Source organism: Amblyraja radiata, chromosome 11 (assembly GCF_010909765.2).
Source record: "Amblyraja radiata isolate CabotCenter1 chromosome 11, sAmbRad1.1.pri, whole genome shotgun sequence".
Taxonomy (NCBI): Eukaryota; Metazoa; Chordata; class Chondrichthyes; order Rajiformes; family Rajidae; genus Amblyraja; species Amblyraja radiata.
In genome coordinates, this window is record NC_045966.1 from 54,738,632 (window position 1) to 54,764,514 (window position 25,883).

The 25,883-nt window shown below is 43.2% G+C and overlaps 1 protein-coding gene across 5 annotated transcripts in view; it reads right to left on the reverse strand.

Moving 5' to 3' along the window:
• Positions 1-593: 593 nt before the first annotated feature.
• Positions 594-25,883, reverse strand: part of LOC116978654 (B-cell receptor CD22-like) — a 70,543-nt gene continuing 45,253 nt past the window's right edge. For 2 of the 5 annotated variants that reach the window (XM_033029950.1, XM_033029947.1), the window contains 8 exons: positions 22,767-23,042; positions 21,269-21,544; positions 16,737-17,018; positions 13,958-14,197; positions 11,674-11,769; positions 8,504-8,565; positions 3,592-3,792; positions 594-1,844 (listed from right to left, as the gene is read on the reverse strand). In XM_033029950.1, the coding sequence (XP_032885841.1) occupies positions 1,686-1,844; positions 3,592-3,792; positions 8,504-8,565; positions 11,674-11,769; positions 13,958-14,197; positions 16,737-17,018; positions 21,269-21,544; positions 22,767-23,042 (1,592 nt within the window). In that variant the 3' untranslated portion in view covers positions 594-1,685. The remainder of the gene's footprint in view (positions 1,845-3,591; positions 3,793-8,503; positions 8,566-11,673; positions 11,770-13,957; positions 14,198-16,736; positions 17,019-21,268; positions 21,545-22,766; positions 23,043-25,883) is intronic. The other 3 variants (XM_033029948.1, XM_033029952.1, XM_033029951.1) reach the window with 3 other exon arrangements.

A 25,883-nucleotide genomic window follows, 5' to 3' on the forward strand; every position in this document is an offset into this window, starting at 1 on the left:
AGCTCTCTCCATCCCCTCTCGCATACCACTCTCTCTCTCTCTCTCTCTCATCTCTTTCTCTCTCCATCTCTCTTCTCGTTCTGTTGCCCCTATGTTTTTAACTCACCCATCCTGTCCCTTTCTCTCCCTCCCCAACATTTCCCCCATTTCTTTATTTATCTCCCATTTTCCTCTCCCCTCCCCCCCCTCCCATTTTCTTCCTTCATCTTTCTCTTCCTCTCTCGCTTCTTCTTCCTCTCCCTATCCCTAACCCTGCTTGTCTTTTTCTCCATGAATCCCAGTTGAATTATACCTCCTTCCTGGCTGTCATTTTATGGTCCTCAATGTCATAGAATCATAATGCCACCAAAGACCATTCAGCCCATTGAGTTCATGCTGGAACATCTCTCCAAAGCCGATACAGAGTACACTCCATCCTGACCCAACCTTTTCCCAATGCAAGGCCTGTACCCAGGAATTAAACATTGTTGCAGGGATTTGTTGGAGGGATTTGTGTGTTTAACCTGAATCTGGCTTGCACGTGGGTCTCAGTTGCCCTCTTAAGTATGAATCAGATCAGTAAAGTGCACAAAAAAAACCTCAATAACCAGTGGTCATTTTCTCAAATAAGTCATTTTATTCAGAGCTTGTCAGTATATACAGGGAAGCCCTGTTAGAGGATTCAAAGTGCTGCCTTGACTCGTTTTTTGCCTTAATGGTTACATTGTGTTAGTGGTTACATGCGGATTTTACAATCATTTAGCAGTAATCCTCTTTTCTTTGTAGTCTTTGATCCTTGTTTTAGCTCTGTGGGAGATACCTTGATCTGCTCCAACTTTTCTTTCTTTGCATAAAAAGCCATATCCCTATTTGGTCTGTAACTGGGTGTCATTGATCATCTTATCTTCTGATCAATAATATTGCATTCACCCTTGCTTACAAAGACCCTATGTTTATCTTTGCTCAAGCTAACTAGGCCTCACAATCTCTAATTATCTCCTCTCCTAACATGACCTTCAGTCTGTGTGTAGGAAAGAACTACAGATGCTGGTTTACACTGAAGATAGCCAAAAACGGTTGGACTAACTCAACGGGTCAGACAGCATCTCTGGAGAAAGTGATATTTCGGGTCTGCCCGAAACGTCACCTACTCCTTCTCTCCAAAGATGCTGCCTGACCCGCTGAGTTACTTCAGCATTTTATGACCTTCACTTTGTTGGCTTAATTTTCCATCTTGCTTTTCCAGTATGTAAGGCTCTCATATTACATGTTTGCCTGGTTGTCTTATAAATTCCCATAAATTCCCACCAACTTTGGGAATGCCATCATCAGAAGGTCCTCAGAAGTAGAAGGAAAATGCCTGACAAGGCCATTGGACCTGGGCTGCAGACGCAGCCTTGTCCATGTCATTTCTATGTTAAGAAAACAAAAATGAATAAAGGAACCACACAGACAGCCAGGTAAGCATCTCTTGGAGTATGGTATGGTTGGAAAATGTTATTTCGCCCCAGAATAATTGTCTGTATTTTGAAGATGCTTTCCTCTTATGATAAATTTATTGGGAATTTTCAGCAATTTGTTAGTTATTAATGGAATGACAGAGTATAACGTTAGTGCACTGAAGTTAAAGATTAGCCACAATCTAACAGCACATCAAACATGGCTGAATGGACTGCTCTCCTTCTATTCCTTATGTTCTTATGTTCTTATTTTACTTCCTCTTTAGTCTGCAGATCGTCACCTTTAATGCAGGCGTATAGGGTGGTCTCTCCTGGATCCTTGCTGGCATCTCCTACCTCTCCAACGGTGGTCTTAATCATCACCATATTTTCATACGAGACATCATCATCAGATACAGTCACCTGCTAGAGAAATGAATAAATTAATCGTCTGTGGAAAGGAAAGTATTAAGTTTCCAAGTGAAATCATGCCTGAATTTTCCTTTGCCTCAGTCATCTGCTACGGAAACAATTAGCCACACCTTCAGGCTTATATATCCTAGGTTCTCTTGGCTTTCTTGCCTAGAGCAGGTAAATCGCGGACCACAGGACATTGGTTTAAGGTGAAGAGGAAAAGGTTTAATAGGAATCTGGGAGGTAACTTTTTCACACAATAGAAACATAGAAACAAAGAAAATAGGTGCAGGAGTAGGCCATTCGGCCTTCGAGCCCACACCGCCATTCGATATGATCATGGCTGATCATCCAACTCAGTATCCCATCTCTGCCTTCTCTCCATACCCCCTGATCCCTTTAGCCACAAGTGTCACATCTAACTCCCTCTTAAATATAGCCAATGAACTGGCCTCAACTACCTTCTGTGCAGAGAATTCCACAGATTCACCACTCTCTGTGTAAAAAATGATTTTCTCATCTCGGTCCTAAAAGACTTCCCTCTTATCCTTAAACTGTGACCCCTAGTTCTGGACTTCCCCAACATCGGGAATAATCTTCCTGTATCTAGCCTGTCCAACCCCTTAAGAATTTTGTAAGTTTCTATAAGATCCCCCCTCAATCTTCTAAATTCTAGCGTGTACAAGCCGAGTCTATCCAGTCTTTCTTCATATGAAAGTCCTGCCATCCCAGGAATCAGTCTGGTGAACCTTCTCTGTACTCCCTCTATGGCAAGAATGTCTTTCCTCAGATTAGGAGACCAAAATTGTACGCAATACTCCAGGTGTGGTCTCACCAAGACCATGTACAACCCACCCCACACCCCTCCTCCCCTCCCACCCCACACCCTCCCGTCACACACCCCACTTCCCTCCCCCCTCCCCAACTCCCCTCCCCCACATGAAGAGGAGGGGGAGGGAGTGCTCAGGGATGAGGGGAAATGAGCCTCGCCTGCACAGTGAGGGGCTATGGGTGAGTAGTGGAATATTACGTTGGGGGAACGGGTGAGTGGTGGAATATTGCGTTGGGGAATGGGTTGCGTTGGGGTACCAGGCCTCCCGCATGACTGGGACCCAACGGCCCCCACTTAGTCTAGTGATAAATATGAGGCAGTCACCACCAATTTCCTAAAATGAATTTAGTAGAAGCTTATCCTCTTGCTTGCATAGCATATAGCATGTAGTGCCACGTCAAGCATTTGAAGCAAGTGTTATAGATACATTTCAGTTCACTTATGTTGCAAAGTAAATCAGAGAGACAGGAATAAAATTAGGTGATGATAAGACGCAGGCAGGATAGAGATAGCCCATGAGCATAATAATGGATGGGATTTATATAGCGCCTTTCTAATACTCAAGGCGCTTTACATCGCATTATTCATTCACTCGTCAGTCACACTCGGTGGTGGTAAGCTACTTCTGTAGCCACAGCTGCCCTGGGGCAGACTGACGGAAGCGTGGCTGCCAATCTGCGCCTACGGCCCCTCCGACCACCACCAATCACTCACACACATTCACACACATTCATACACAGGCAAAGGTGGGTGAAGTGTCTTGCCCAAGGACACAACGACAGTATGCACTCCAAGCGGGATTCGAACCGGCTACCTTCCGGTTGCCAGCCGAACACTTAGCCCATTGTGCCATCTGTCGGCATACACCCCGGATTGTCCCAATGACCTGATACTGAGTTTGTTGTGGTTGGGTGTCAATGGAATTACCTGTGCGTCATCAGGTTGTCCTTGATTTGGGTTGCGTCTTGCTGCTTTCAAACCCTTACGCATAGAGGCAAACCTTAAGGATGCATACTCCAAGACATCTCCAGCGCCTTTCTTCGAAAATGTCCATTTCCGTTCTCCACTCTTGGTCTTGCACAAGTTGTCATACACACCAGTGATGTCAGAATTGCTTGTTTGGCAGGCCTGCAGAAGAAACCATCACTTCAACTTATTTTCTTTAAGTGAAACCTTTTTCAAGGCATCGTACTCTTGTATGGGTCGAATACTCCTGCACCTATTTTCTATGTTTCTATAAATAATTACCATAGTGTAGAAGTTATTAAACACTTGAAATAAACCCCCAGAAAATAAAAGGCAAATTAACTGAAACACAAATAGTTTCCGGTTGGTGGCGGGACTCACGATGCAGCGGTCCCTGCAGCCTGTCTGTCTTCTTTTTATTTTTTTGTCTAGGTAAATGTAGTTGTTGTGTTTTTTCATACTGTTTTTAACTGTGTTTATGTGTGGGGCGGGGGGGAAGTTTTAAAATCTCTTCCCTGCACGGGAGACCCGACCTTTTCCCTGTCGGGTCTCCGTTGTCGTTGGGGCCTAGCACCGTGGAGCGGTCTCCAACCGGAATAACCTGGGAGCTCCAGTCGCGGAGCCTGCGGAGCTGCGGACTTACCATCGTGGAGCTGGCCGGCTTCGGAATGCGGAGAGCTGTGGTGGCTCGCTGCTGCGGCCCAACTCCGGAGCTCTGAGGCTCCAGCCGCAGGTCCGGTGGACTGTGATATCGGGAGCTCGTGGGTCCGGGTGGGAGACCGCTTTTCGGAGCTCCCGCAATGCAACTTCTCCAGCCCGTGTCGCGGGGTTGGGACGAACCGGAGCGGGGCCGTACATCACCCCGCGCGGCTTTAATGGCCGTGGGACATTCCAACGCCCGCCGGGGGCTCCAACCTTGAGACATTTAGACCTGGAGTGGGGCTGTACATCGCCCGGCGCGGTCTTAACAGCCGTGGGACTTACCATCGCCCGCCTGGGGCTTCAACACAGGAGAAAAATGGTACACAGGGGAGAGTGAGGAGGAGATTCACTGTGATGGATGTTTGTGTAAATTGAATTGCTTGTGTGTCTTGTAGGAAATGTTTTGTTTGTATGGCTGTAGAAACAGAGTTTCGTTTGAGCCTCACTGAGGTTCAAATGACATTGAATAAATTTTGTATTGTAAATCATTAAAAAGCATATTTTACCATTATTATTCTTGCAGCCTGAAAATCCCTATTCAAAAAGAATGGCTTGAGGGAGCCTGCGGCCTGTGTCTTGCTAAAGGATCTGAGATAAGATTCCCCACTCTAAATGGTGGGGCATCTCTACAAGTTCCTATTCTATGACATACCATAGATTCCATGTAGTGGACCAACTGAGCTCAGATCATTAAGTTCAGAACTTCCCTGCTTGGAATTTTTGCATTTGGATCTGCCACTAAGCTCCAGCCATTAATTTAGACATTGTTGCTCTAGATTTTTTCCGTCAACTGACAACAACATTAGATTAAAATTGGATGAAAGTCCTCAGTATCTGAAAAGATGCATTGAATAGATAGGAAGTGGTTAGCCATCCATTTTTTTGTTGCAGCCTAGTTGTTATAAATTTCATGCTCATTATTGCTCATCAATCAGACGTATCATAGGCAATGGAATTGGTTCAAGTTGCTAAGGACATTCAATGTCTTTCCTGGATCTGCCACCAGCGAACAAGGGATGGAGAAGAGTGTCACTGATTGTTGTGAAGGGTAGAGACAAATGTGACAAGGGGATAGATAGATCATGAGTTGGTGGGCTGGGACATCAGTCAGGGGAGTAATCATGGAAGAGGTATCCAACCATGCAAGCCTGGTATGTTACCATGTTACCATGCCATGTAAGTTAGGAGCAAGGAGGTCCTACTGTAGTTGTACAGGGCCCTGGTGAGACCATACCTGGAGTATTATGTGCAATTTTGGTCTCATAATTTGAGGAAGGACGTTCTTGCTATTGATGGAATGCAGCGTAGGTTCACCAGGTTAATTTCCAGGATGGCGGGACAGACATATGATGAAATAATGGGTCAACCAGGCTTGTATTCAGTGGAATTTCGAAGGATGAGAGGATTTCTTACAGAAACATATACAATTCTAAAAGGATTAGACAGGCTAGATGCAGGAACAATGTTCCAGATGTTGGGGGAGTCCAGAACCAGGGGGGTCACATTTTAAGAATTAGAGGTAGCCCATTTAGGACTGAGCTGAGGTAAAACGTTTTCACCCAGAGAGTTGTGAATCTGTGGAACTCTCTACCATAGAAGGCAGTGGGGGCTAAATCACTGGATGTTTTCAAGAGACAGTTATATTTAGCTCTGAGAGCTAAAGGAATCAAGGGATATGGGGAAAAAACAGGAACGGGGTACCGATTTTAGATGATCAGCAATGATCATATTGGGCCGAATGGTCTACTCCTGCAGCTATTTTTCTATGTTTCTATCCATCCATGCATGTGTAGGTAAGTCAGAGTTTCCTAAAGTTTGGTGAGGGTGGGGGTTTGGATGGAGAGAGGGCATGGGGGGGAGAGGAGCACATTGAGGAGGAAAGGAATTATTGATTATTTTGAATGGAAACCCTGCTCTAGTCCAGTTGTAAACATCCATAGGCTCTTTACCTTTCCATACCCAAGTATATTAGTGAACCAGACACTCGGAGGATCAAGAGGGAAAAGATAAGTTTCATTCAAATTATTTCTTTATTTCTTGGAATCTGGGTGACATTTGCAAAATGAGCCTTTATCATCCTTGAACTGAGCAGCTAATTAGGCCAGTTCACAGGGTTTAAGCGATGAAAACAATTAGAAGCAAACTGTTTCAAACATTAGGTGCAAGGGTGAAGACTATTATAAGTTTAAAGGAAATATTAGTTTAGTGATTGTAATGTGTGTTCTGTGGAGAAGATTTTTCACTCAGCTTTACCTTACTGTCTCATTATATAAATAAAGAAGGAGAGGGTGGTCATGGTGGTGCAGCGGTAGAGTTGCTGCCTTACAGCGATTGCAGCGCCGGAGACCCGGGTTCGATCCTGACTACGGGTGCTGTCTGTACGGAGTTTGTACGTTCTCCCCGTGACCTGCGTGGGTTTTCTCTGAGATCTTCGGTTTCCTCCCACACTCCAAAGACGTACAGGTTTGTAGGTTAATTGGCTTGGTAAATGTTAAAAAAAAAATTGTCCCTAGAAGTTGTAGGAGAGTGTAAATGTGCAGTAATCACTGGTCGGCGCGGACCCAGTGAGCCGAGGGCCTGTTTCTGCGCTGTATCTCTAAACTAAACTAAAAGGCAGAGGGGTTTCCCCACTTTGCTGGCAAACTTCTGTCTTTCAAAGGAAACTATGAAAGTTTGTGTTTTTGGGAACCACAAATGATTTGTTAGATTTCCATAAATAACGACCGTATTTGCAAATAAAAATCAGTAGCTGAAACGTCAGAGGTATGAACTCTGAAATGTAAGTAAATGGAATTGATATGAAATGTTACGTTCCAGCTTTTCATAACCAGGGGAAGCACAGTGGCCCAGCGGTAGAGTTTCTGTGTTGTTGCTAATAACTATAGCGAGTTTGGACGTTCTCCCCGTAACCGCATGGGTTTCACCGGGTGCTCCGGTTTCCTCCCATACTCCAAAGACGCACAGGTTTGTAGGTTAATTGGCTTTGGTAAAATTTGTAACTTGTCCCTAGTGTGTAGGATAGTGTTAGTGCACGGTCAGCAAGGACTCAGTGGGCCGAAGGGCCTCTTTCTGCACTGTATCTCCAAAACTAAAAATTAAAACTAAAAACTAACCAGGAGAGGCCTAACCTTGCGTCTGAGTGAGCCCAATGCTGCCTCTATAACCAAGTAAGGGTCATTGGGTTGCAATGGTATTGAGGAATGGCTGACCCTGCTGGGAGTTGACAACAAGAAAGGTGGAGCCATTTGGCACACTTTGATTGATGTTCTATTCATAGTCAGAGCATCATAGAGTCATACAGTGTGGAAACAGGCCCTTCAGCCCAATTTGCCCACACTGACCAACATGTCCCATCTACACTAGTCCCATTTGCCTGTGTTTGGCTCATATCACTCTAAATCTGTCCTCTCCATGTTCCTGTCTAAATGTTTCTTAAACCTGCCTCAACCACCACCTCCGGCAGCTCCTTCCATATACCCACCACCCTTTGTGTGAAATAATTACCCATCAGGTTCCTATTAAATCTTTTCCCCTCACATTAAGCCTATGCTCTCTGGTCCTCGATTCCCCTAGACTGGGCAAGAGACTCTCTCATCTATCTACCCAATCTATTCCTCTCATGATTTTGAACACATATTTGCCAGAATATTGATGGACAGAAATATCTTCTATTTGCAACTATTTGGCAGGATATTCAGGCCATGAGCAATCCCATCTTTTCTATTTTCCCTCTGCTTATATCCCTGCATCCAACTTAAGCACTTTACCATATACCCATCAACTCCCTTTAGATTGCTTTTGGAAATTAATCTTCATAAAGCGGTAAATTACAGAGACTATATTTGGGAAGTTGATGGGACCCAGAGCAACTGGTGGAAGCCCAGCCCATTACAGGCAGTACCCAACGCCAGGATTGAACATGGGACCCTGGAGCTGTGAAAAAACAGCGTTATTTGCTGACAGTATGGGAGGAAATGAAATGCCATTTTTGGTATCTGATGAAGGTACTGTTGAAGCATTAGGAGCAATGAAGGCCACTGGTGAGGCCAAATAAGAGTGAGGTCCTCATGACTGCTTTCAAATTGAATGTCTAGTTCATTTGCAGTTTAATCCTCCAACAAATTATCTCCTTCGAGCGCACATTTTTGGGAGCAGTAACAACTTCACAAACCTCTGGCAAATTCTGCATTGTTGTGTAGATAACAGGTTGAGTTTCACTTTCTTCCATTTTTCCTGAAAAAAAAAGAGAATGGACCATAAGCTGTTGTGAACTGCATTGCTCATTTAATTTGTCCCTAACTTATGGGTTCATGTCTCATGTCAGGAACTGGACCAGAAGGTCAAGGCGACCACTCCAGTGCTTAATAAGAAGGTTCCATGATCAGTGCCTCCAGTCATCAGATTAGATAGATAGATGATAGATAGATAGATAGATGATAGATAGATGATAGATAGAAGATAGATAGATAGATGATAGATAGATGATAGATAGATGATAGATAGAAGATAGATAGATAGATAGATAGATAGATAGATAGAAAGATAGATAGATAGATAGATAGATAGATAGATAGATAGATAGATAGATAGATAGATAGATAGATAGATAGATAGATAGATAGATAGATAGATAGATAGATAGATAGATAGATAGATAGATAGATAGATAGATAGATAGATAGATAGATAGATAGATAGATAGATAGATAGATATATAGATAGATAGATACATGATTGATAGATAGATGATAGATAGACAATAGATAGATGGATGGATAGACGATAGATAGATGGATGGATAAATGATAGATAGATAGATAGACAGATAGACAGATAGACGGATAGACGGATAGACGGATAGACGGATAGACGGATAGACGGATAGACGGATAGACGGATAGACGGATAGACGGATAGACGGATAGACGGATAGACGGATAGACGGATAGACAGATAGACAGATAGACAGATAGACAGACAGACAGACAGACAGATAGACAGACAGACAGACAGACAGACAGACAGACAGACAAACAATGCTGGAGGAACTCAGCAGGTGAGGCAGCATCTCTGGAGAGAAGGAATGGGCAACGTTTCGGGTCGAGCCTTCTTCAGACTGAAGAACCTAGTAATCATAATGGAATTAGGCAATTGGGCTCATCAAGTCTACTCCACCATTCAATCATGGCTGATCTATCTCTCCCTCCTAACCCCATTCTCCTGTCTTCTCCCCATAACCCCTGATGATGATAGATGATAGATGATAGATGGACAGAGAGATAGAGTGATAGAGTGATAGAGTGATAGAGTGATAGAGTGATAGAGTGATAGAGTGATAGAGTGATAGAGTGATAGAGTGATAGAGTGATAGTGATAGAGAGATAGAGAGATAGAGAGATAGAGAGATAGAGATATACAGAGATATACAGAGATAGAGATAGATACAAAATGCTGGAGGAACTCAGCAGGTGAGTCAGCATCTCTGGAGAGAAGGAATGGGCAACGTTTCGGGTCGAGCCTTCTTCAGACTGAAGATCCTAGTAATCATAGTGGAATTAGGCCATTGGGCTCATCAAGTCTAACCCGTCATACAATCATGGCTGATCTATCTCTCCCTCCTAACCCCATTCTCTTGTCTTCTCCCCATAATCTCTGATAGAAACATAGAAACATAGAAACATAGAAATTAGGTGCAGGAGTAGGCCATTCGGCCCTTCGAGCCTGCACCGCCATTCAATATGATCATGGCTGATCATCCAACTCAGTATCCCGTACCTGCCTTCTCTCCATACCCTCTGATCCCCTTAGCCACAAGGGCCACATCTAACTCCCTCTTAAATATAGCCAATGAACTGGCCTCGACTACCCTCTGTGGCAGGGAGTTCCAGAGATTCACCACTCTCTGTGTGAAAAAAGTTCTTCTCATCTCGGTTTTAAAGGATTTCCCCCTTATCTTTAAGCTGTGACCCCTTGTCCTGGACTTCCCCAACATCGGGAGCAATCTTCCTGCATCTAGCCTGTCCAACCCCTTAAGAATTTTGTAAGTTTCTGATGCCCATACTAATCAAGAATCTATCTATTTCTGCCTTAAATATATCCACTGACTTTGCCTCCACAGAATGTAGTTAATGTGTAGTCGGAATTCCTGTCGACTTGGTCGCTCTGTCCTTACAGATGGTGAAAGATTTGGGTTTCCAGGGAAGAGGTCTTGCCAAGTTGCTGTTATGATTCTTGCAGATAGTATTCCCTCTAGTTTAGCTTGTTGGTGCTTGACATAGACATATTGTATGAGGTTCTGCGTAGGAAGGAACTCAGATGCTGGTTTAAACCAAACATAGACACAAAATGCCGGTGTAACTCAACGGGTCAGGCAGCATCTGTGGAGAGAAGGAACGGGTGACATTTAGGTCGAGACCCTTCTTCTGGTCTGAAGAAGGGTCTTGGTCTAAAACGCCACCCATTCCATCTCTCTAGAGAAGCTGCCTGTCCCGTGCAGAGATGCTGCCTGTCCCGCTGAGTTACTCCAGCATTTTGTGTCTATCTTCTATATGGTGTTCTAGTTGGGCTACTAAATCATACAAACTACTTTGACCTCTCTGTATAAAGTTCAGGATAATGTGTGATTGAGTAAAAACAACAAAGTGGTTATGCCACCCTGAGTGAAGGAGATCACTGATATGGAAGATGCTGCCAGACAGGCAGCTCTAGTCTATATTGACATCAGTAGAAAACCTATGGTTGCCAGCAGGCATTGTAACGGGTGAGAAAGAAATAGATGGTGAGGAAGATAAATAGTAGAAGGGAAAGAAGCAATTGGCCAAAATAAAATCAGATAGAATAAGCCACCAAGACATGAGATGAAAAGAGAGATGGAAGGTGTGACAGTTTCAAAAGCTGAATTAATATCTCCTTCAATGAGCCAGCATATGCATCGTGGACTGAATGGTCTCTTTCTGCGAATACACAAGTGGTAAACATAAAATGCTGGAGTAACTCAGTGGGACAGGCAATGTCTCTGGATAGAAGGAATGGGTGACGTTTTGGGTCTAGACCCTTCTTCAGACACCATCCTATCCCCCCCCCGGTCGAATCCATCCCCACCTATGTCCAAGACACCTTACACGCCCTTTGTTACTTCAATGACTTTTGTTTTCCAGGCCCCTACTCCCTCCTATATTCTGTAGTCGACGAAGGGTCTCGAACCGAAATGTCACCCATTCCTTCTATCCAGATATGCCGCCTGTCCTGCTGAGTTACTCCAGCCTTTTGTGTCTATCTTCGGTGTAAACCAACATCTGCAGTTCCTTCCTGCACATGTACAAATGGTAGCAAAGAACTTACGTTTGATTATTTTTTTCCTCTGTGTCCAAAGCAAAATGCCAAAGGCGACCAGGATTGCAGCAATGGATCCTACAATTACTAGTCCCAAGATGGCACCTGAAATAGTCAATGAAACACATTTTTTTTATTGGTGGGGGAAAACTACAGTTATGTTTCTTTTCTACTTTTCAACGCCCTATGGAATGATAACTGAATCAATTCGGATGCGTTCACACAAAATTCCATGAACATAACAACACGGTAACTGACTGATAGACTTACACAATGCATGTTTTTGGGAAGACGGATGGCACAATGGGCTAAGTGTTCGGCTTGCAACCGGAAGGTAGCCGGTTCGAATCCCGCTTGGAGTGCATACTGTCATTGTGTCCTTGGGCAAGACACTTCACCCACCTTTGCCTGTGTGTGAATGTGTGTGAGTGAATGGTGGTGGTCGGAGGGGCCGTAGGCGCAGATTGGCAGCCACGCTTCCATCAGTCTGCCCCAGGGCAGCTGTGGCTACAGAAGGAGCTTACCACCCCCGAGTGTGACTGAGGAGTGAATGAATAATGCGATGTAAAGCGCCTTGAGTATTAGAAAGGCGCTATATAAATCCCATCCATTATTATTATTATTATGTTGCTACTGCTCCTCCATACAAGCAATAATAGTTCCCAACCCTACCCAACCCCTCTTTTGTTCTCCATAACTACGGGTGTCAGAGGTTTCTGGCAGAAGGCAGGAGAATGGGGTTAGGAGGGAGAGATAGATCAACCATGATTGAATGGCGGAGTAGACTAGACAGGCCGAATGGCCTAATTCTACTCCTATCACATGACCTTATGACCTTTGCATGAAGCATCAAACAGCCCGAGTGCTTCCACATGAGATTTCTGCAGTCATCACTGGGCATCAAATGGCAAGACACCGTGACAAACTTGTAAGTTCTGCACAGAGCTGGTCTGGTCTGCGTCAAGGCCACAATCCCGAGGACAGGCTGCACGGGGCAGGCTGTGTAATGCATATGGACTGTCACCAAATACCATGCCAGCTCCTTAATGGAATTCTTGGCTACCAGAAGCCATGGTGTCCAAGAAAGTGATGCAAGGATTGTATCAAAGGCAGTCTCAAACTTGCAGCTGCATTTCTGCAGGAGAGCTGGAGTCCTATGTCGAGGACAGAACTGGCTGGTGTGCTTTGACCAAAGGGCTGCATCAACCTTGAACACAGCCAACGGGATCAAGTCACCAGAGCCAGAGCACGCAGGAAGGCCTCAGCATCTGCACTGCTACAGCATCTTTCCTGTGGCTTCATCGGCCACCAAATGTGTGCCTTCAGGGCTGGTCATGCAAACCACACTAGGGCTCACCAACAAACTGTTTACACTTGATCATCCACTGATGATGATATCAGCATTGAAATTGTATTTGCTCACATGAATATTTTGGTTTAACGTGAGAGTGACCTCTGCATGCTGCAGAAAGTGACTGGGACTTTTAGCAAAGTGAGGCAACAGGAATCTAGGACATAGTCGTACTTCCATTGGATTGTATAATTTACCCTCTTTCATCTCTATCTGAGTATCTCCCATAATTCTTGCCACCAATAATGACTGTCATGCACAGGAACCCAAAATGGACACAATGATCCTTTGGCCTGAATAGGTCTGCAAACGGATTGACGTGTGTTCTATTGTTTGACACTTGATAGTAGCTGTGAAGCAAGGTGGTTAAACACATCGCATTGTTATACACTCAGTTGCACCAAACAGGCCAACCTGTCACTGAAACTGTCCATATTTGCCTGCATATTTTCTAAATTCAAAACATCCAAATCAAAACTTTGTTGATTTTCTTTAGTGGTATCTTGTAAATTGCTCAAGGCTAACTGAAATGCTGAAATAATCAGAGACTTACTCAACTGTTAGGTATAGATAGCAGAGAAGTCATTTGTGGAATGATGTTACAGAGATTATTTTTGATATGCAGTTAAATGTTTTTTTCCCCCCATTTATTCTAGGCCCATCCAATCCCTGGATCCCAGACTCCATTCATTCCCAAGGCTCATGAGAAGGGTTTCCTCTTCACATGAAATGTCGGTGGGTTTAAAATATATTCCTCTTAAAAGCTGTCAACTCAGCGGCAAAAGTGAAATCAATAAATGTTTAAATTAGACAAGGTATAATGGTTATACAATCAAGGTTAATTAATGATATTTAGATAGTTTGAATATTGCTGGCAAAGTGTTGCCTTACTTGTCCACTTAGCCTTAGGTGTGCAATTCCGATTATACAGTAGATACTTGCCCCGTGTTGACTTGAAACATCGTTCCTCTGAATGTATAAAGCCAAGTTTATTCTGAGCTCGGCATGAAACACAACCGCTTGTCATTGTTTGCAGAACCAGGGTGCTGGTGGTCCAAGTGCCATTGAGCACCTCTGCGGTCATGTCCGTGTTGTTCCAGGAAATCCTTGCGGGGGGATTAGCTTCAGCAGTACAGCGAAAACTCATCCCATCTCGGGTCAGGTTTACATGAGTAGGCTTGTCTGCAAGAACAAAATGACGTTATATATTATACATTTTCTTTCTTATTGTCCCCATAAACTCAATGTCACAAGGTTGCAGATGACAAAGTTGCGAGGATGCAAATTAGTGGTATAGTGAACAGTGAGGAAGGATATCTATGTTTACCGCAGGATCTAATTCAGCTGGGAAGGTGAGCCAAGGAATTGCTAATTGAATTTAAAGCCCCGTCCCCCGGTACGAGTTCATTACAAGAGTTCTCCCGAATTTGCCCTGATTCGAACTCGGAGATTTACGGTAATGGCCACTCGTCGGTACTCAGGGCTCTCGTGGACATTTTTCATCATGTTGAAAAATCATCACGAGTCTTCCCGTGCTTACCTGCCGTTAGCGAGTCTTCCTTAGTACCTGCCGTTAGCGTTACGAGCCGCTAAGAGATGTTCCCGAGCTCCGACGTACGCGCTACGTCCATTCTCCGTGCTTACCACGAGTTTGATCTTTTTTAAACTCGGGAGAGCTCTTGGAATGAACTCGTACCGTGGGACAGGGCTATAACTCTGACAAAGTGTGAGGTGTTGCACATTGATTTGTCGAAACAGGGCAGAACTTACAGGGAAAATGGTAGAGGGCTAGAGAGTGTTGTAGAACAGAAGGATCCTGGAGCACAGGTGTATGGTTCCCTGAAAAGGGTGATTCAGGTGGAAAGAATGGTGAAGAAGGAATAGGCATGTTTGTATTCATTGGAAAGTGTGCTGAGTACAAAGTGTGGCTTATCATGATGCAACTGTACAAGTCATCGGTGAGACCACACTTGGAATACTGTGTGCAGTTCTGGTCACCCTGCCACAAGAAGGAAATGGTGAAAAGGGAGCAAAAAAGATTCCACAGGATGTTACCTGGACTAGTGGGCTTGAGCTGTAGGGAGAGGCTGCGATGCTTTATTCTGGAGTATAGGAGGCTGACGGGTGACCTTAGCACAAAATCATGCGAGCGTGGATAAAGTAAACGCTCACCGTCTTTTTCCCCTGAGTAGAGGAGTCCAAACTAAAGGGCATCGTTTTACGGTGAAAGGGGAAAATTTAAGAGGGACCTTAGGGCCATTTATTTCACTCAAAGTGCAGTTGGCATCTGTAATTAGCTAGCAGAGGAAGCTAGAGAAGTCGATACAATTATAGGCATTTGTATAGATAAATGGACAGGAAAGGTTTAGATGAATATGGGGAAAGGCCGGCAAGTGTGGACTTGGTTAGCATGAACGTTGGACCAAAGGACCTGTTTCCCTGGCTTCTGGCTGACCATGCTGCTCGCCGTGGGTGTTCACTCTCTGCACGCTCTCCGCGGGCTGCGCACTCTGCGCGTGCTGCTCAACACACTCTGCCCCTTCAGCTTTTAATTCTCCTCGCCGCGTTATTGACAGCGGGTTCTGTAAGGGGCGGTTTTTACGATTTTTAAACCTACATAACTTTTGTACTATTGCACCGATCGGAACAAAACTTATTTGATGCAGCAAAGGAAAATGGTGAGTAAGGTGGCGAAAAATCGTAGCGCTATGGGGGATCGTTTTTGTGCAAATTGAATTACAACGCAGACTGGAAGTGGTCAAGATGAGAGTTTTAGTAATAGTATAGAAGAAGATGGTGATCTAGTGATATGGGACGGTGTTAGGGAGGTTGGGTAATGGGTATATTAGTATCGGTTAATGATTGCCACATATACTGAGATACAGTGAGAAACCTTTGCGTGCTACCCAGTCAAGTTATGTCATACATAAGTGCAATCAAACCAACAGGTAGCTCAGAGAGAAATAAAACGTGCAGATTGTAGTGTTACAGCCAAAATTAAAGTGACTTTAGACTTCAGAGATACAGCGAGGAAACAGGCCTTTCGGCCCACCGTGTCCGCGCTGACCAGCGATCACCCCGTACACTAACAGTACCCTGGACTCTAGGGATCATTTGTAATTTTACCGATGCCAATTAACCTACAAATCTGTATGTCTTTCGAATGTGGGAGGAAAGTGGAGCACCTTGAGAAAACCCATGCAGTTGTACAAACCCAGGGAGATCGTACAAACACCGTGCAGACAGCCCCCGTAGTCAGGATTGAACTCGGATCTCTGGCACTGTAAGGCAGCAACTCTAAAGCTCTAAAACTCTAAAGATGCACCACTGTGCCGGAAGTGCAGATTTAAAAAAAGTGCAAGGGCCATAAAGGTAGGTTGGGATATCGGGACTACACCTGTAGCTTATGTGAGGTTTGTTTAACAGTTTGATAACAGTGGAAATGAAGCTGTTCCTCAATCTGGTGGTACAGGCTCTCAAACGTTTGTATCTTCTGCCTGAAAAGGGAGGATAGAGAATGACCAGGGTGGGAGTGGCCCTTGATCATGGTGGCTGCTATCCTAAGGCAACGTGATGTGTAGATGCATGAGGAAGGGTGGATATTAAAGAGTGGTTAAAAAATAGGAATAATACTGTCTTGTGCCCTTTATGCCAAGGGGCATATGAGAGGATACTGTAAATGTAATAGAATTGAACGCATTAAATCTAAATGATTACTCACAATGAACAGAAATCTCCCAATCTTCTGAGATATAATGTCCCAAATAATTTGATGCGGTGCATGCATACAATCCAGAGTCCCTTCTTGAAATATTGTGGAAGACCATGGTGTCTCCGTTTCCAATTAGGGTCATTGTTTGGTCATTATCTCCCATCCTCCTGTTCCAGGTGTAAGCAGCTTCAGGGTAACTGTGACTGGCACATATCAAGGAGATGTTGTCAGCCTCCTTAATTTCCACTTCAGATCGGTCTTTCACATGAATGGTAACATTTCTGGGTGCATCTGAAAGTAAAGAAGTATGTTATGACTTAACACAGTGAGACTTAGTTGGTTACATTTGGCAAGCCACTTTGATCTCATGCTCAACTCCAAACCAAGACACTCTATTCTAAGCCCCATCACTGGAAGAGATAACTAAGCAGTAAGAGAAAAAAGGTACATGGACGTTTTGAAAGTCTCCACAAGGTGAATACGAAGCATTTGGGATGGTATTGAGATCATCGAGGCCATGAATCAGCAACACAGATACTGGAAAACTGAAATAAAACCCAAATCTGCCAAAAATACTCTGCGTCAGGAAATTCTCTTGGAGAGAGAACAGCACAGTTAACAGCTCAGCTTGCAGACCTGAGTTTCAGAGCAGGTGTGTGGTGGTTAAAGTCATTTTCGTTACATGCTCTGCAAATTGAGCAAAGACCCAGCCTCAGTATTTTCACCCTCTAGGATACTGAGGGATATAGAAACATAGAAACATAGAAACATAGAAACATAGAAAAATAGGTGCAGGAGTAGGCTATTCGGCCCTTCGAGCCTGCACCGCCATTTAATATGATCATGGCTGATCATCCAACTCAGTATCCAGTACCTGCCTTCTCTCCATACCCCCTGATCCCTTTAGCCACAAGGGCCACATCTCCCTCTTAAATATAGCCAATGAACTGGCCTCAACTACTTTTTGTGGCAGAGAATTCCACAGATTCACCACTCTCTGTGCGAAAAAAAAAAATCTCATCTCGGTCCTAAAAGATTTCCCCTTTATCCTTAAGTTGTGACCCCTTGTTCTGGACTTCCCCAACATCGGGAACAATCTTCTTGCATCTAGCCTGTCCAATCCCTTAAGAATTTTGTAAGTTTCTATAAGATCCCCCCTCAATCTTCTAAATTCCAGCAAGTACAAGCCGAGTCTATCCAGTCTTTCTTCATATGAAAGTCCTGCCATCCCAGGAATCAGTCTGGTGAACCTTCTCTGTACTCCCTCTATGGCAAGAATGTCTAACTATTTTAAACTAACAAAAACACGTACTGAAATAAACACACGTCCAGAGAACCAGGCAGCTGTTCTCCAGTGTTTGTTGGTTAATAGAGACTGGCAGATAAAGCAAGTGAATGGCAATGGTGGGCTGCAAACTGTGGCACACAGCATGCATCAGCCAGCAGCAGCTTGAATGACCCTGAAGTAAAGGAATTTGGGGCCACTTGCCACCACAGCCGATGCAACCAAGCACTGAATTCATGGCTGGAGCCCCACCTGCAGCTGGCAGCAGTCCTCAGTGACAACGTCTTGTATAAACCAGCCTTGGGGTGTATTGTCTCTCAGACATTTCAATGAGGTTTTCTCTCAGAAACTGTCACCAAAGACACTTTGCCCTCGGGCTCTCTGCTCGTACTGCTAGTCACATGGGAAGTTTAGTTTAGAAATGCATTTAGTTTGGCCCACCCAATCCACACAGACCATCAATCTCCCTTTCACACAAGTCATACCATGTTGTCCCACTTTCACGCCCACTGCCTACACACTCAGGGCAATTTACAGAGGCCATTTAATCTACAAACCCGCATATCTTTGGGAAGGCGAGGAAACTGGAGCACCTGGAGAAACCCACGCAGTCATGGGTAGAACATGCAGACTAACACACTATCCTCCACAAAGACAGGATCAAACTTGAGTCTCTGGTGCTGAGGCAGCAGCTCTGTGTAACTGTATGGTGGGAAACACAATGACAGCACCTTTATTTTATAAAGGATCATTCACCTCTACCTTGAATAAGTCACAGCTGTAAACTAAGCTACACTCTAATTCATCCACAATGCAATAAACATTTTCACTATACTGTTCATAAGTTCATAAGTGATAGGAGCAGAATTAGGCCATTCGGCCCATCAGGTTTACGCTGTCATTCAATTGTGGCTGATCTATCTTTCCCTCTTAACCCCATTCTCCTGCCTTCTCCCCATAACCCCTAATCAAGAATCTATCTACAGTGTATTTCTGCCTTAAGAATATCCATTGACTTGTCCTCCACAGCATTCTGCGGCAATTAATTCCACAGATTCACTGCCCTCGGACTAAAGAGTAGAAGGTTAGTAATACTGGGTGATAGTTTTTTCTTCGTCTCCCAGAAATATTGAGCCTCTGAAAATGGACATTTCTGAGCTAGATAAAGCTGCAAATGAAAGGTGCTTTATAGATAACAGTTGTGAACTCCTGGATTTTGGTTGGAAAATAACCTTATTTGGTTGGAAAATAAGGTCTTCAATTTTAGTATAACTGTTACTACTGTTGATTCTTGAACTTATTTCATTTTAATTTCTCAGTCATTATCTGTTTCATTACATTTTTCAGAGCTTCAGCTGATTTGCAGATTGATGTTATTCACTACAGAGAGGTATTAGTATTTATAAAAGTTTATGGGCATCTCTTTCTCTCCTTTTAATTCTGCAATTGTAATTCTGCTCCTAGAGCTAACCCCCCTTAGTCTAGTTCAGTAAAACACTGGACCACTAAACTTTATTTTATGACACAATAACAAACTCCCTACACAATACCTAACCACCGTGGGTCAGATCCTTGTCCCTGCTTGACCGAACCCTTCAGCCTCGTGCAAGCAGATACCTCCAAAAGGTTATACAGTCCCAGGTGCCTCTCCAGAAGATCGACAACGATCCTAGCGGGGATCACTTTTTATAGGTCATCGGAGTACATGTGGGTGACAGCCCCAACAAACCAATCACAGATATTGACTACATTAAAGTGTTATTGACAGTTCCCCAACCAAATTAAAAAGTGCCCCATTACAATGTTTCTACAGAAGCTTCTGGAAAGAAGTCAGCTAACCAAGTAATGCAACATTCTCCCAGGGAGTATAAACAATTCAAACAAGGCTTCACACTTCAGCCAATCATCAAACAGCACCACAAACACCTTGCAACATTATCAACAGTATTTACAGCCCTTCTGCAGCAGGCCAATCCCAATAATGCATCTGCAAAGCCTCTGAGCTTCTCTGCAAAGTCCTCATACATTTTGACAATGGAGAGGACATTTGGACCTCACCTTATCTGACATCAATCTAGGACCTAGACTTTCTGGCACCGGCTTGCAGCTTGTAGCTTTACACAGAAAAAGACCAAGCAGGCCTTGCAGATGCAAAGATCCTCCATTTTATAATAACTCTAATTTAGTCAATATTAACACAATGATCTAATCATTTGGGTTGTAAGGCATGTTCAAAACGGGAAGTGAGGAATGTGAGATTCAAGTTTGGACAAAGTTTTCTGTCAATATACATCACAGATAGTTCTGCTACAACATGCGATTTCACAATGTGACTGGATATAATGTGATTGATGAAGAAGGGAACACGTTTTGTCTAACACAGGCTGAATTTGCCATAATGCAGTTTAGTTTGGGGAAACTAGAAATCCATTTAAAAGGTAACTTTGGAAATTGACGAGCAGAATAAAACCTACCTTGGAAAAAAACAGGCTGCAGAAAAGAAACTTTTTTCCATCTACCGCCTAGACCCACCCCCCCTCCCTACATATCCTGCCTGCCATCATCACCCTGGGCATTCCCTCTTCTCTCCACTCCCATCAACAAGGGGGGGGGACACAATTTCTTGGTGGCCGCGTGCACACACACACATACGCAAGGCTTTGAGGCTTCAGCTATGGCCCCTGTGGATGGTAACATCGGGAGTTGAACTGGTTGGTGACCGACTCCGAACTCCAGCAACAGCAGCTTCGTCCGCCCCGAATTGTGGCGCTTGAATCGGCCCATTCGCGGGGCCTTTCATCACCTGGCGCGGCTTAAAATCTGCTGGCGGGGGCTTCAACATCGGGAGCTTCGATCGCCTAGACACAGCAGATTGATTTTAAGCCACACAAGGCGATGAAAGCCCCTGCGAATGGGTCAATTCAGCCCTTAGAAAGCGTCTGATACCTGCTTGAATCTTTTCAAGAGCTATAAACAATATTACATACAGCCTTTAGTGTGTTTAGCTTGCAGTCACAAAAATGAGTTTTTAGGAAAGACCTTACTTTGGAAAATCTTGTGGGAAAAATAATGTTGTTATTGCGAGCTGAAACTGGACTCCAGTTTCCCCATTGATACAATTTGTTATATAATGCACTTTGCTCTCACACAAGGCTTCTTAGAAGCATAAATTATCGTATGATAGCAGGGCTAACTGTGTACCTTAAAATAGGATGAAATCAATAAAAGAAAACCCAGAAATAAAATGATTTCTCACGTTGAACACATATCTCCACTGTTTCTGAGCTCTGATGTCCCAGGTAGTTTGTTGCGGTGCATTTGTAGAATCCAGAAGCACTTTGTGAAATACTTTGGAAGAGCAGAGTGCCATTCTTGGAATTAAAAACATTAACTTCTCCTTCGTCCTGCTTGTCCCAGGTGTAGGTGGATTCAGGGTCACTGTTACTGGTACATGTCAAAGAAACCTTGTCTCCCTCTTTGATCTCCAATTGCGATGTGCCTTCCACTTGAACAGTTACATTTTTGGGTGCATCTAAAAGTAAATGAATTCTGTGTGTAATGGCTGGTAATACAGAGAGCATTACATCCACAGCATTGAAAGCCTGATCACACACACTCAGCTATATTGGACTGGCCATGTTGAACAATTTAATGTATTTAATGTCTAATGACTTAGAATGCAGAGTGGACAACATTCCTAGTGGGATCTGGGTCACATTCAGTCAGCTCTGCATTACAGGCAATATTGATTGTATATTCTTGCTAGCACACCTGATTCTCAAATATTGTCTATCTTCAGATTAAACCAGCATCTGCCTACACATTTCGTCTACTCCACTGCAAAATCTCCTCAAGGTATGTCTACTTTGAAGAAGTTCTCCTCCTCTCTCTGACAGAGAGTTCTGTAACATCCTCCCTCGCTGCTCCCCCTCTGTGATTCCTCCTACTCATCGATTCTACGACCACGTTACCTTCTCCTAGCTAACAATGATCAATTCAACATTTTCCTTGAATTTCACCCCCCACCCCCTTGATATCTCGTTCTCACAACTTACACTTTCTTAGTTCTCTGTATCTCCCTCTTCCCCGACTCTCGGCCTGGAGAAGGGTCTTGACCCGAAACAGTACCCATTCCTTCTATCTAGTGTTGCTACCTGTCCCTCTGAGTTACGCCAGCATTTTGTTTCTGTCTCAAATCAACCATTCGTTTCTGAGAGGGAATCCATGCAAGGAAATCCACGCTGTCTCAGGGAGAATGTGCAAACTCCACACAGACAGCAACCGAGGTCAGGATTGACAGCAGGTCGCTAGCACTGTAAGGCAATGGCTCTACACCTGCACCACTGTGCCGCCCTGTTCTTTGTCTCCCTGAGATATTGAGCCTTTGGAAAATAAGACTGTCAGTGTGCTGTCCCTGGGGGTTCTCTGCATGCATGGAATGCATGAAAGCCAATGCATTTTTTAAACAAACGCGCCGTTCTTATTCAGTATTTTCATCATGGTCACACGTTCGGGATTATCAATTGATTTACAACTTGTTTCCATTCAGTACAGAAAGCCACTATTTTATTGTTAAGGTTAAGAACAGGTCTCTCACTCTCACTCTGCTTCTAAAATAAATCGAATCATTTGGGTTATAAGGCAAGCTGTAGAATAGCACAGTTAGAGGAAGACATTGTCTATTTATATTAGAACATTACAACTGAGCTTGTCACGGGATGATATTAACAACATAAGCGGCAATGATTTCTTACATTGAACACGTATCTCCACTGCCTCGGAACTCAGATTCCCCAGGTAGTTTGCTGCTGTGCAGCTGTAGAATCCTGAAGCACTTTGTGAAATGTTTTGGAAGATCAAAGTGCAGTTCTTGGAATAAAGAGTTTGAACTTGACCTTTGTCGCTCTTGTACCAGGTGTAGGTGGCGTCAGGGTCACTGTTACTGGCACAGGTCAGAGAGATCTTGTCTCCCTCTTTGATATCCAATTGTGATGTGCCTTCCACTTGAACGGTTACATTTTTGGGTGCATCTAAAAGTAAATGAATTCTGTGTGTAATGGCTGGTAATACAGAGAGCAGAACATCCACGGCATCGACAGCCTGATTACACTCAATCAGCTATATTGGGCAAGTCTTGTTGACCGCATGCTTCACACCTGACTCTCAAATAAGTCATTTGATTCTGAGCTCAGGCACAGGAAGAGATTAACTGACAGAGAGAAAAAAAAGATTAATGGATTTTCTCAAAACCTCCTGGTAGAAACGTAACATTCCCAATGGCTCTTGGAATCTCCGGCCCATGAACTGTCGGAATAGAGAAGGAGCATTTGGGATGATACTGAGAAGATTGGGACCATGCAGCAGGAGCATGTGGAAAAAGAGTGGAAGGTGTTCACCAACTCACAAACAGCTGATGTTGGAAATCTGAAAGGAAGCCGCAAAGTGTTATAAATACTCAACAAACCAGGCAACAGCAGTGGAGAGAGGGAAAACACAGCTGGCAATTCTGCTCGATGATGAGAGTTTCTGACATATAAGAAGAACCCAATTATATATGGTACAATAAGAATTTGGAAACAAATAAAATTATCTTTAAAATTAAGAAATCTATCACTGTTAATGCCAATAGCGATTAACCCTTTATTTAAACCATCTCTTATTGATAAGACATATAACCAATGGGAAAGTCTCGGAATTAGAAGGATCGGGGATATGTACGAAATGGGAAACTTACTATCATTCCAACAACTACAATTAAAATTTAAATTGAAAAACAACCAATATTTTAAATATCTTCAGATTTGCGATTTCGTGAAAAAATATATACAAGGATATCAAAAAGTAACTCCTGACTTATTGGAAGAAGCAATGAATATTGAAGCTGACTCACAAAAATTAATATCATATTTATATAATAGTATTCTAAATATAGACCTACCATCGACAGAGGTACTTAGAGAAGAGTGGGAACGGGAACTAATGATAAAAATTACGAAGGTTAAATGGGAAAAATACCTGATATATATTCACAAATGTTCAATTAATGTAAGACATAATCTAATTCAATTTAAAATTGTACATAGATTATATTATTCAAAAACAAGATTGAACAAATTTTATCCAAATATATCCGCCACTTGTGATAAATGTCTAGCCCAAAAGGCAACTATAACACACTCCTTAGTTTCCTGCATAAAACTTTATAGATTCTGGAATGATATTTTTGAAATATTTACAAAATTATTCAAGACAAGAATGGAACCTAATACTGAAATGATTATATTTGGCGTAATGGAAGATGGGAATAAATTGAACACATCTCAAAATCTATTCCTTAATTATGGTTTAATAATAGCAAAAAAATTAATTCTTAAATTTTGGAAGGGTACATCAATACCAACGCTTAAAATGTGGATTGCAAGTATGTTGGACACCGCTCATCTTGAGGAAATGCGATTCCTCCTAATGGATAAATCAGACCAATTCATAACGAGTTGGTCTCCATTCGTCGTTTTTTTGGAATCATATGGTGCAACACAATTGTAAAAAATAACTGTTTCAGGACTGGACAAGGGTTGGTCAAGATTATAAATAATGATCTCCTTTTCTTTTTTATTTTATTTTCTTTTCTCTATTCTCTCTCTCAACTTTCTTCATTTACTCGTTTTCTTTTTTCACACACTATATATTTCACATCTTTCTATCCTTTACTATCTAACTTCTTTTTCTTATTCTAATCTTTTTTCAGTGTAACAAAAAAAAAAAAAAGAAGTTGTACATAAAATGTATTATGAAAATATATATTAGGCACTTTGGTGCCATATGACTGTACTTACTTCTAATAAAATAAAATATTTTAAAAAAAATAAAATAAAAAAAAAATAAAAAAAAGTCATTTGATTCTGAGTTCAGGCACAGGAAGAGATTAACTGACAGAGAAAAAAAAAGGATTCATGGATTTTCTCAAAACCTCCTGGTAGAAACATAAAATTCCCTTGTCTCTTGGAATCTCTGGCCCATGAACTGTCGGAGTAGAGAAGGAGCATTCAGGATGATGCTGAGAAGATTGGGACCATGCAGTAGGAGCATGTGGAAAAAGAGTGGAAGGTGTTCACCAACTCACAAACGGCTGATGTTGGAAATCTGAAAGGAAGCCGCAAAGTGTTATAAATACTCAACAAACCAGGCAACAGCAGTGGAGAGAGGTAAAACACAGCTGGCAATTCTGCTCGATGATGAGAGTTTATGACTCCATGAGACAGGCAGAGTCTAGTAAGGACATGAAATGGTGGCTGCAAACGAAGATAGTGGCATCCATCAGACAGCAGTGGCAGCAGTGATCCTAATGAAAAGGAAATTACTGCCTCTGTGGCCTCACCTCCATAACCAACTCACCACAGCAAAGGCTCCATGGCTGGAACGCTGCTTGCCGCAGGTAGCATAATCTCAGTTGAAACTTACAGTGGAAATCAGCCTTGGGAGATATTGTCCCTCAGACATTTTAGAAGGCTGATTTATTGCTAGAAACTGTCCCCAAAGAGGCTTTGCCCTAAAGTCCTCTGCTCTCATTCCTGGTCATACTAGGGGCTTGGTGAGAACACATTTTGTATATTATGTAGCATCAGCTCCACAGAGAGTTAAGTAGTAAGTGACATGATTAATTGTATCTCCAATATTAAGCCTTCCTCAGTACAATTAGTACCTGGCAAGACGAGAGGGGATCCATGCAGGGAAATCCACGCTGTCACAGGGAGAATGTGCAAACTCCACACAGACAGCAACCAAGGTCAGGATTGACAGCAGGTCGCTAGCACGGTGAGGCAATGACTCTACATCTGCACCACTGTGCCGCCCTGTTCTTTGTCTCCCAG